General features: G+C 42.3%; 1 protein-coding gene across 1 annotated transcript in view; it reads left to right on the forward strand.

Annotated features, from left to right (window-relative positions):
* Positions 1–12,149, forward strand: part of PLEKHG7 (pleckstrin homology and RhoGEF domain containing G7) — a 78,781-nt gene that overhangs the window by 44,102 nt on the left and 22,530 nt on the right. The window contains exon 9 of the mRNA XM_052640533.1: positions 1,386–1,499. Within this exon, the coding sequence (XP_052496493.1) occupies positions 1,386–1,499 (114 nt within the window). The remainder of the gene's footprint in view (positions 1–1,385; positions 1,500–12,149) is intronic.

Below are 12,149 nucleotides of genomic sequence, written 5' to 3' on the forward strand. Positions count from 1 at the left end.
TCACCTTGGGGGTTAGGATTCAACATATGAGTTTGAGGGGGACACAGCTGTTCAGACCATAGCCTAGTAAAGCATGGACTCTTCACCGAAAGTCTATAATGATAGCCATATATGGATGCTTCCTGATATGTTACAGAGGCGCAAAGGTGGGCTGCAGAAGTTTTTCCTAAATTTAAAAAGGCCTGCATCAGGTTGGATTTGGTTGTGCCACGGAAAGAAACTCCAACTCTCGGTGACTTGGTTCACATCTTACTCGCCGTGTTCCTGCTTTCTCATTGTTCTCACTCCGGGACCCCTGCTGAAGGAGCAGCCACCACCTGGAATGTCACCACTGCGCCTCCAGGGCAAGACGTAAAAGACAGAGGCAGAACGCTCACTGACTCTTCACATTTCTGGCATATCTGTTCACATACATCAGCCTCAGAAAGTCCCATGGCTAGGCCTACCCTCAGTGGTAATTTAGGTAGTGTAAATGTGTGTACTTGCACACTGGCCACCTGGCTTATTCTAATACAAATTTGATATGATTTAATGTGTAATCATTACAGCAAGTTTAAGACCGTACATAAGAATAGTGAAGAAAGGGAAAGGCAAGTGTCAGATTAGGTAAAACAAGTACATAAAATGCTTGCTATGAAACAGTACATTTAAAGAGGTGCCCCAGATTTGACTGTTTTTTAGAAGCTGGCAGGGGAATTCAGTTTGTGGATATTTTTGCAGAAGATTTGATGAAAAGTTAGATGTTGTTACTTTAATCACATACTATGAGCACAGGCTTAGGCAGTGTCTGTTACCAGGTACCATGCAACCTGTGTGGGCCTCAACAAAGCATAAGTGCAAATAAAGGGTGAATTACATCAAGATGTCCCAAATAGAATTTTTAAAAAAAATACAGGCAAGAAAAGGCAATTTATTGAGGAGGAGGAGTTATTCAGTCACTAAGTTGTGTCCAACTCTTTGCGACCCCATGAACTGCAGCACACCAGGCTTCCCTGTCCTTCACTATGTTCTGAGTTTGCTCAAACTCATGTCTATTGAATCGGTGATGCCATCCAACCATGTCATCCTCTGTCACCCCCTTTCCTCCTGCCCTCAATCTTTCCCAGCATCAGGGTCTTTCCCAGTGAGTTGGCTCTGTGCATCGGGTGGCCAGAGTATCGGAGCTTCGGCTCCAGCATCAAGCTTTCCAATATAGGAGTTAATGGTTTATTATGGGGATACCATTGTTTAATAGTGTTTGACGATCACCTGCTTCCCTCCGTGTACACATGGTTGATAATGGTGTGTCCCCAGCTTTCCCTGCTTTGGTTACTGATAAAAGTGAAGAGAAAGTCTCTCTGTACTTTTGCATCCTTTCACTCTCTCGTGCCCTTCTCCCCTTGCAGTATTTCCGGGGTAGCCTGTGTCAGAGCCACCAGACCTACTGCCTGAACTACTCGGCTGCTGTCTTTTATCTTGAGAGCCTGAAGCAGAGACATGACTTTGGAATTTATTTAAAAGTAAAGTACCTTTTTCTTTTATATTTTTCCTGAGACTCTTTGGATATAACAGATACTAGGAACTGTTAGACCCAAATTAAATGGAACAGGAGGAAAAAAAATGATCAGGCATACATTTTACCTACAAACCTGCTTTCCTTAGGAACACATAATCCACTGCAGCATTAGGATTTTAAATAGTGCTTATCTGGAAACATTGTATCACCTAATGTCCCTCCTGACATTTTAACTGGGGATTTAAAATGTTTTATTTGTCCACTGGTTTGTTTTTAGAAAAAATTAGTGAGAAAACTACAGTAAGGATTGAGGCTTTATTTGTGATACACGTCTGACTCTTGTAGGATTTGGTCCCAGCAAGGTCCTACTGCGCAAAAGCTTGGTGTACCACCACCATTGTATTCTACTTGAGTGGCGCCTCCTAGAGAAGATCATAGCCCACGGCGTAAAGGCTGCCCCTGAAGTTGTCCAGCATGGCGGCTGTGGCTCCCAAGCATTATTCAGTCACTCAGTCATGTCTGACTCTTTGCAACCCCTTGGACTGCAGCACGCTGGGCTTCCCTGTCCATCACCAACTCCCAGAGCTTACTCAAACTCATGTTCAACGCGTCAGTGGCGCCATCCAACCATCTCATCTGTCGTCCCCCTCTCCTCCCGCCTTCAGTCTCTCCCAGCATCAGGGTCTTTTCCAATGAGTTGGTTCTTCGCATCAGGTGGCCAAAGTATTGGAGTTTCAACTGCAGCATCAGTCCTTCCAATGAATATTCAGGACTTATTTCCTTTAGGATTGACTGGTTGGATCTCCTTGCAGTCCAAGGGACTCTCAAGAGTCTTCTGCAACACCACAGTTAAAAGCATCAATTTTTCAGCAGTCAGCTTTATTTATAGTCCAACTCTCACATCCATACATGGCTACTGGAAAAACCATAGCCTTGACTAGACAGACCTAGTAATGTCTCTGCTTTTTAATATACTATCTAGGTTGGTCATAACTTTCTGTCCAAGGAGTAAGCATCTTTTAATTTCATGGCTGCAGTCATCATCTGCAGTGATTTTGGAGCCCCCCAAAATAAAGTCTCTCACTGTTTCAACTGTTCCCCATCTGTTTCCCATGAAGTGATGGGACCAAATGCCATGATCTTAGTTTTCTGAATGTTGAGCTTTAAGCCAACTTTTTCACTCTCCTTTTTCACTTGTATCAAGAGGCTCTTTAGTTCTTCTTTGCTTTCTGCCATGAGGGTGGTGTCATCTGCATATCTGAGGTTCTTGATATTTCTCCTGGCAGTCTTCATTCCAGCTTGTGCTTCTTCCAGCCCAGCATTTCTCATGGTGTACTCTAAATATAAGTTAAATAAGCAGGGTGACAATATACAGCCTTGACATATTCCTTTCCCGATTTGGAACCAGTCTGCTGTTCCACGTCCAGTTCTAACTGTTGCTTCCTGACCCGCATACAGATTTCTCAGGAGGCAGGTCAGGTGGTCTGGTATTCCCATCTCTTCCAGAATTTTCCACAGTTGGTTTTGATCCACACAGTCAAAGGCTTTGGCATAGTCAATAAAGCAGAGATAGATGTTTTTCTGGAACTCTCTTGCTTTTTCCATGATCCAGCAGATGTTGACAATTTGATCTCTGGTTCCTCCACCTTTTCTAAAACCAGCTTGAACATCTGGAAGTTCATGGTTCAAGTACTGTTGAAGCCTGGCTTGGAGAATTTTGAGCATTACTTTACTAGTGTGTGAGATGAGTGCAATTGTGCAGTAGTTTGAGCATTCTTTGGATTGTCTTTCTTTGGGATTGGAATGAAAACTGACTTTTTCCAGTCCTATGGCCACTGCTGAGTTTTCCAAATTTGCTGGCATATTGAGTGCAGCATTTTCATAGCATCATCTTTTAGGATTTGAAATAGCTCAACTGGAATTCCATCACCTCCTCTAACTTTGTTTGAAGTGATGCTTCCTAAGGCCTGCTTGACTTTGCATTCCAGGATGTCTGGCTCTAGGTGAGTGATCACACCATCGTGATTATCTGGGTCGTGAAGATCTTTTTTGTACAGTTCTTCTGTGTATTCTTACCACCTCTTTTTAATCTCTGCTGCTGCTGTTAGATCCAAACCATTTCTGTCCTTTATTGTGCCCATCTTTGCATGAAATATTCCCTTGGTATCTCTCATTTTCTTGACGAGATCTCTAGTCTTTCCCATTCTGTTGTTTTCCTCTATTTCTTTGCATTGATCATTTATGAAGGCTTTCTTATCTCTCCTTCTATTCTTTAGAACTCTGCATTCAAATGGGTTTATCTTTCCTTTTCTCTTTTGCCTTTAGCTTCTCTTCTTTTCTCAGCTATTTGTAAGACCTCATCAGACAACCGTTTTGCCTTTTGCATTTTTTTTCTCCTTGGGGATGGTCTTGATCACTGCCTCCTGTACAGTGTCATGAACCTCTGTCCATGGTTCTTTAGGCACTCCGTCTATCAGATCTTATCACTTGAATTTATTTGTCACTTCCACTGTATAATCGTAAGGGATTTGATTTAGGTCATACCTGAATGGTATAGTGGTTTTCCCTGCTGCTGCTAAATCGCTTTAGTCATGTCCGACTCTGTGTGACCCCATAGACGGCAGCCCGCCAGGCTCCCCAGTCCCTGGGATTCTCCAGGCAAGAACACTGGAGTGGGTTGCCATTTCCTTCTCCAAGTGGTTTCCCCTACTTTCTTCAGTTTAAGTCTGAATTTGGCAGTAAGGAGTTCATGAACTGAGCCACAGTCAGCTCCTAGTTTGTTTTTGCTGACTGTGTAGAGCTTCTCCATCTTTAGCTGCAAAGAATATAATCCGATTTCGGTATTGACCATTGGTGATGTCCATGTGTAGAATCTTCTCTTGTGTTGTTAGAAGAGGGTGTTTGCTATGACCAGTGTGTTCTCTTGGCAAAACTCTGTTAGCCTTTGACCTGCTTCCTTTTATACTCCAAGGCCAAATTTGCCTGTTACTCCAGGTGTTTCTTAACCCTACTTTTGCATTTCAGTCCCCTGTAATGAAGAGGACATCTCTTTTGGATGTTAGTTCTGGAAGGTCTTGTAGGTCTTCACAGAACCGTTCAACTTCAGCTTTTCAGCATTACTGGTCGGACATAGACTTGGATTACTGTGACACTGAATGGTTTGGCTTGGAAACGAACAGAAATCACTCTGTAATTTTTGAAATCGCATCCAGGTACTGCATTTTGGACTCTTTTGTTGACTATGATGGCTATTCCATTTCTTCTAAGGGATTCTTGCCCACAGTAGTAGATCTAATGGTCATCTGAGTTAAATTCACCCATTTCGGAACAGGAGATTTGTGCTCAGGACCTTCAGTGTTTGCAAATAAGCAAAACTGGAAAAAAGTTTCCTTGACTTCTCTACTTCCTTTGACCACCACCCACTCCCCTGCCCCCGCCTGTTTTTGAGGCTTTTATTTTGACATATCTTTAGTCTGAAATGTACCTTTCAGTATTATGCCACAGCTGTTTTTATGACCCAAGAAAATGGTCCTTGCCTTTCTAGAAACCCATGCAGCTGCAAGAAGCACCTACCAGAGCATCACCTCAGAGCCGTAGGAGGAACAGCCACCACACAGAGCTCCCAATAACTTTAAGCTGTGAATCAGAGCATCTTTGCCATGGCCAGAATGTGCCAGGAAACCTGGGCATGACGTGAATGATGTTGGGAAGAGCCATGGCTCTATTTTAGTAGCTTTAGCCTTTCAGTGTTTCCTTTGCTACTCAAACCAAAACATGAAAGCTCATTAGATTTCATGAATAATCTTGTTGCAAAGCTTGTCCCTGGAAGCTGTTGGATGAGACTCCTTGGCAGAGTCTTCCAGACTCCTCCCCAGTCTGGGAAGAATCCAGGTTCATTCCTCTCCCTCCCAAGCTAGCACAAGGTTCAGACACCATTTTCAAATAACTGTGGAAAATCCCTTAACAGTTGTGACACAGAAGTTTGCATGTATGAGAGAGAGATATATATATATAGCATCCAAAGATATTTAGGAAAAAGAATGGAGGATGCACTGTTGTAATGATAACATGTAATACTTTTATAAGCATCATGCTTTGCCAAGCACTTTCTCAAACATCCTTTTAAATCTTACCACAAATCTATGAAGTTGATTACATTGTGTCTCCACATGTCCCTGAGACTCAGAGAGGTTATGTGACCTTTGTAAGATCACATGACCAATAGACGGCAATAAAAGAACCTGGATAAAGGTCTTCAGGCAAAATACTCCAATGCGCTTTACACCCAGGACTATTTACAACTCCTCAGGGCTACTTCCTGTTGCAAAGGAACCGTTAGCATCATGAAACAAAGGTTGAAGGGTCAGGGAGAGGCTTTGGGAGGGCTTGGAGGTAAATCTGCCTTCCACAGCACAGAACAAAACTTCATCACAGATAATTAATAATAATAATGTATACTGATTATACATACAATAATAATGATACAAATACAGAAGTGATAGTACTAAAAGTGACTGGTTCACAAGCTTTGGCGATGGCCAGGCACTGTGCTGCGTACTGATCATCTCTGATTTCTCGGTCTGCACGATAAACCCTGTAGGATTTGGTGTTATCCTCAGTTTTCAGGAGCTTAGAAGAATTCAGCAATTTGCTTAAAGTTTGTTCAGGGCACGAGCAGGATTCAAATCTGTCAAGCTGACAACCTTTCTCCTAAACTTTGACATAAACGTTGTTGGAAAACTTAATATCTTTGTGGTCTGGAGAAGGCAATGGCACCCCACTCCAGTACTCTTGCCTGGAAAATCCCATGGATGGAGGAGCCTGGTAGGCTGCGGTCCATGGGGTCACGAAGAGTCAGACACGACTGAGCGACTTCTCTTTCACTTTTCACTTTCATGCATTGGAGAAGGAAATGGCAACCCACTCCAGTGTTCTTGCCTGGAGAATCCCAGGGACGGGAGAGCCTGGTGGGCTGCCATCTATGGGGTCACACAGAGTCGGACACGACTAAGTGACTTAGCAGTTAGCAGCTGGTGGCTCAGACAATAAAAAAATCTGCTTGCAGTGCAGGAGACCCAGGTTCATTCCCTGGGTCAGGAAGATCCCTTGGAGAAGGGAATGGCCACTCACTCCAGTATTCTTGCCTGGAGAATTCCATGGACAGAGGAGCCTGGTGGGCTACAGTCCATCAGGTCACGGAGTCAGACACAATTGAGCAACTAACACACTTTCACTTAACATCTTTGTCATTTTATGAACTGCCTGGAATTGGGCTCTGATTGCACTGGGGTGAATTTACTCTCTACACCATGTGGGGCTGGTTTTTGTAATTACCTGTACATTATTTTTATGGGCATTGACAAGAGTAGAATTTCCCTCACTTTTTCAAAGTCAGTCAAAGTGATGCAGAGAAAGACACTGGGGGACTTCCCTGGTGGTCCAGCGGTTAAGAATCTGCCTGCCAATGCAGGGGACATAGGTTTGATCCATGAAGTGGGAAGATCCCACATGCCACAGGGCAGCTAAGCCCACATGGCAGAAGGCATCTAAGCCCAAGCTCCCTGGAGCCCGTGCTTCACAAGAGAAGCCACCCCAATGAGAAGCCCACGCACAGCAACTAGGGACTGCTCCCTGCTCGCCACAACTGGAGAAAGCCCACACAGTATAACGAAGACGCCCAAAAAAGACGCTCCAGCACAGCCCCAAAAAGCCAGAAAGCAAGACCCTGGGAACTCGGTACCAGGGCTCTTAGTCTTTGCTTGGTTAGCAGTTGCTGACAAATCTGTGTGGACTGAATATTCAAGACATGTCAGGCATTGTTGTCAGCACTGTGTGGGATTATCTGCTTAAAATCTCTCATCACCCGGTTAAGGCAACTCTTGTTATCCATATTTCACAGATGAGGTTTAGAAGACTTAAGTAAATTTCCCAAGTTCCCAAGAATAATGGGTGTCCAAGACCGTGGTTGCATCCCACCAAGACAGGTTAATGAGGAGAACAAGGTTTTATTTGGGCCCCTCAATCCATTTCACTCTTCCCCTGAACACATTGGATTCTTGACAATTTATATATAAATCATATCAATTTAATTTTATAAATTATAAGATTTATGTGTAAATTTACTTTTTGCTTATTATGTATAGTTAATTTACAATGTATTTCTGGTGTGCAGCAGAGTGATTCAGTTTACATATATATAATACTTTTTTATATTCTTTTCTATTATAATTTATTATGAGATATTGAATATAGTGTCCTGTGCTGCACAGTAGGACCTTGTTGGTTATCAGAGCTTATAAGTTTGATAAGGTCCCATTGGTTTATTTTTGTTTTTATTTCTGTTGGTTTAGGAGACTTGTCCTAAGAAAACATTGTTACAGTTTATATCAGAGAATGTTTTTCCTATGTTCCCTTTTAGGATTTTTTATGGTGTCCTGTCTTATATTTACTTTTTTTTTTCTTATATTTAAGTCATTAAGCCATTTCAAGTTTATTTTTGTGTAGGGTGTAAGGGAGTGTGCTAACCTCATTGATTTACATGTAGCTGTCCAGCTTTCCCAACACCATTTGCTGAAGAGACTGTATTTTCTCCATTGTATACTCTTGCCTCCTTTGTCAGAGAGTAATTGACCATAGGTGCATGGGTTGATTTCTGCTTTCTGTCCTGCTCCATTAATCCGTGTTTTTGTTTTTGTGCCAGCACCATACTGTTTTGATGACTGTAGCTTTGTAGTATAGTCTGCAGCCGGGGAGTCTGATTCTTCCAGTTCCATTTTTCTTTAAGATTGTTTTGGCCATTTGGGATCTTTTGTGTTTCCATACAAATTATAAAATTTTTTGTTCTAGTTCTGTAAAAAATGCCACTGGTAATTTGATAGTGATTGCACTGAATCTGTAGATTGCTTTGGGGTCATATAGTCATTTTGATAATATTGCTTCTTCCAGTCCAAGAACATACTGTATCTTTCCATCTGTTTATGTCATCTTTGATTTCTTATATCAGCATCTTATAGTTTTTAGAATACACATCTTTTGGCTCTTTAGGTAGGTTTATTCCTAGGTATTTTATTCTTTTTGATGCAATGGTAAATGAGATTGTTTCTCTAATTTGTCTTTCTGGTCTTTTGTTGTTAGTTTATAGAAATGCAACAGATTTCTGTGCATAATTTTGTGTCCTGCAGTTTTACCGAATTCATTGATAAACTCTACCTTTTTTGTGGTAACATCTTTAGGATTTTCTATATATTGTATCCTGTCATCTGCCAACAGTGACATTATACCGAATTCATTGATAAACTCTACCTTTTTTGTGGTAACATCTTTAGGATTTTCTATATATTGTATCCTGTCATCTGCCAACAGTGACATTTTTACTTCTTTTCCAGTTTGAATCCCTTTTTATTTCTGTTTCTTTTCTGATTACCGTGGCTAGGACTTCTAAAACTAAAGTTGAATAAAAGTGGCAAGAATGGACATCCTTGACTTGTTCCTAGTCTTAGAGGAAATGTTTCAGCTTTTCACGTTTGCGAATGATGTTAGCTGTGGGTTTGTAATATATGGCCTTTACTATGTTGAGGTAGGTTTCCTCTGTGCCCACTTTCTAGAGAGTTTTTTTAATATATAATAAGTGGATGTTACATTATATCTAATGCTTTTTCTGCATCTGTTGAGATGATCATGGGGGTTTTTTGTCTTTTCTTTTGTTGATGTGGTGTATCGCTTATGTTGAACTGTCCTTGTGACTCTAGCTTGAATCCAGCTTGATCATGTATTTTATTACCCTTTTTACTTGCTGTTGTGTTCGGTTTGCTGAATTTTGTTGAGAATTTTTATATTTGTATTCATCAAAGATAGTGACCTATAATTTTCTTTTTTTGTAGTGTCTTTTTCTGGTTTTGGTATCAGAGTTACGGTAGCTTCATAGAATGCCTTTGGGGTATCCCCTACTCTTCAGTCTTAAAGAAGACTTTGAAAAGGATTAGTATAAGTTCATTGTATGTTTGGCAGGATTCCCCAGTAAACTCATTGGATCCTAGACTTTTGTTTGCAGGGGGTTGTTTTGGTTTTTTTTTTTAGTTTCAGCAAACACATGCATGAGCTTAGTTGCCCTGAGGCATGTGGAATCTTCTCAGACCAGGTTTCAAACTCATGTCCCTACATTAGCAGGCAGATTGTTAACCACTGGACCATTAGGGAAGTCTGGGAGCTTTATTATTGTTATTATTATTCTATTTCACTTCTAGTGATCAATCAAATTATTTATCTCTTCTTGATTCTGTTTTGGTGGGCTGTCTGTCCCTAAAAACTTATCCATTTCTTCTAGGTTGTCCAGTTTGTTGGCATATAATTCTTTGTAGTAGTCTCTCACAGATTTTTGTATTTCTGCAAAATCAGTTGTTACACTTCCTCTTTCATTTCTTGTTTTATTTGGGTCCTTTCATTTCTTCTTGGTGAACCTGGCCAGAGGTGTGTGAATTTTGCTTTGTTGCTTTTCTTTTAGTCATTAAACGTGTCTGACTCTTTTGTCACCCCGTGGACTACAGCCTGCCAGGCTCCTCTGTCCATGGGATTTCCCAGGCAAGAAGACTGGAGTGGGTTGCCATTTCCTTCTCTAGGGGATCTTCCTGACCAGGGATCAGACCCACATCTTCTGCATTGCAGGCAGATTCTTTACCACTGAGCCTCCAGGGAAGCCCCAGTTTTGTTTCCCCTTTCAAAAAACCAGCTCTTGGTTTCACTGGTTTTGTTTTGCTTTTTGTTTTGTTTTCTATTTTTTGATCTCTATTCTATTTCTTCCTCTCTGACTTTTTATTATTTCCTTCCTTATGCTGATTTTAGGCTTTATTTGTTCTTTTTCTGCTTCTTTCCAGTGGTAGGTTAGGTTGTAGGTCGGCTCACTTTATATTATCCCATAAACCTCTCTTTTTTTTTTATTTGACTTTCTTTTTTTCTTTCATTTGACTTTCTTTCTACATTTCTGATTGATTTCCATTATTATTCTGTCTTCTAGATCAGTTATTTGACCTACATTGTTTCTTTAATACATTTATTTATTTATTTGTTTATGGCTGTGCTGAGTCTTTGTTGTTGCACAGGCTTTTGTCTCGTTGTGGTGAGTGCGGGCTACTCTCTGGTTGTGGTGCACGGATTTCTCATTGCCGTGGCTTCTCTCTTTGTGGAGCATGGCTCTAGGGCATGCGGGCTTCTGTAGTAGAGGTGTGTGGGCTCAGCAGTTGTGATGTGCAGGCTCTAGAGCGCTGGCTCATTAGTTGTGGTACACAGGCTCGGTTGATCCACAGCATGTGAAATCTTCCTGGATCAGGGATCAAACCCATGTCTCCTACATTAGCAGGCAGATTCTTTTACTGCTGAGCCATCAGGGAAACCCTGCAATGTTTAGTTTGTTACTTATTGCCTTTAGCTTGCCTTCACCTCAGCATATACATTTTCTCATTTTAACTGGCTTCTCCTTATAGTTTCTATTAGTAGTTCCTTGCTAAAGTGATCTGCATTTCTCTCAATGCCCTTTCTTAATTGTTAATTGTTACTTTCTTTTCGTAATTTTACTGATTCCTGGCTCTGCGGAGTTCATTGCCGTGACCAGAGGCTAGTGTCTAGTTGTGGTGCGTGGGCTTCTCACTGGTGGCTTCTCTTGTTGCAGAACACAGGCTCTACCAAGGGCAAGTGGGTTTGGTAGTTGCAGCACGAGGGCTCGGCAGCATGTGGCACGTGGGCTCTGTAGTTGCTTCATGACTCCAGATCAGGGATCAAACCCATGTCTCCTGCATTGGCAGGTGAATTCTTCACCACTGAGCCACCCGGGAAGCCTTATCTTCTTCTTGAACTCAGAATCTGGTAGAGCATTCTGTTTTATTGGAGATTTCTCCTGTCCTGTTTTTGGAAATAGTTCCTCTGCTTCTTGGTTTCAGTTTTATTTCTTTGCCCCTGGATTTAGGAGAAACAGTAATTTCCTATGTTCTTGAAGAGTTGGTTTTATGTGGGAGCATCCTTGTGTAGTCTGAGTGAGTCTTAATATTTTGGGTGCAAGGGCTGCATCTAGAATGGGTGCCTGCCGTTCCTCCCCTCCTTGTACGCTGGTTGTTATCACCTTCATAGGGAGTGTGACTGTTTTTCTGGTGACCAGAACCTGCACTGGAAGTTGAGCAGAGCCTCCTATTTGGTCTGTGGTTGTCACAGCTTTGTTGGGAGTGCAGTCTGCTCCCCAGTTGGAGTAGAAGCCCCCCAGATCATCTTGTTTCTGTGCTGCGGTGTGAGGTAGGCAGGCCTGGAGCTATTGGGGGAGGAGCCGTGAGTCTTCCTCATGAGGAGCCGTCCGCTGAAGTGCGCTCCATGGTGTCTGTCACGCACCATGTGTGCTTCCAGAGTACACTGTTGTTGGCATGGGCCTCACCTCCTCCTCAGCCACAGGAGTGCAGGCCATTGACCTGGATGTCCCTCAGGTGCTGTGCTCGTAAAGCCACCAGCTCAGATCTGCAGGCACAGATTCCCTAAAGTCAGACCCCAGGACCTTTCTTAGCTGCCCAAGGTCGTGCTCCTTGACCCCCTCAGAGCTACGGGATGAGCACAGACCCTGGCCCCACCTCCATGTACGTGTACCCACAAAACTCACAGCTGCTGACTCTGGACTTGCCCC

The sequence above is a fragment of the Budorcas taxicolor genome, chromosome 5, assembly GCF_023091745.1.
Source record: "Budorcas taxicolor isolate Tak-1 chromosome 5, Takin1.1, whole genome shotgun sequence".
Classification (NCBI taxonomy): Eukaryota; Metazoa; Chordata; class Mammalia; order Artiodactyla; family Bovidae; genus Budorcas; species Budorcas taxicolor.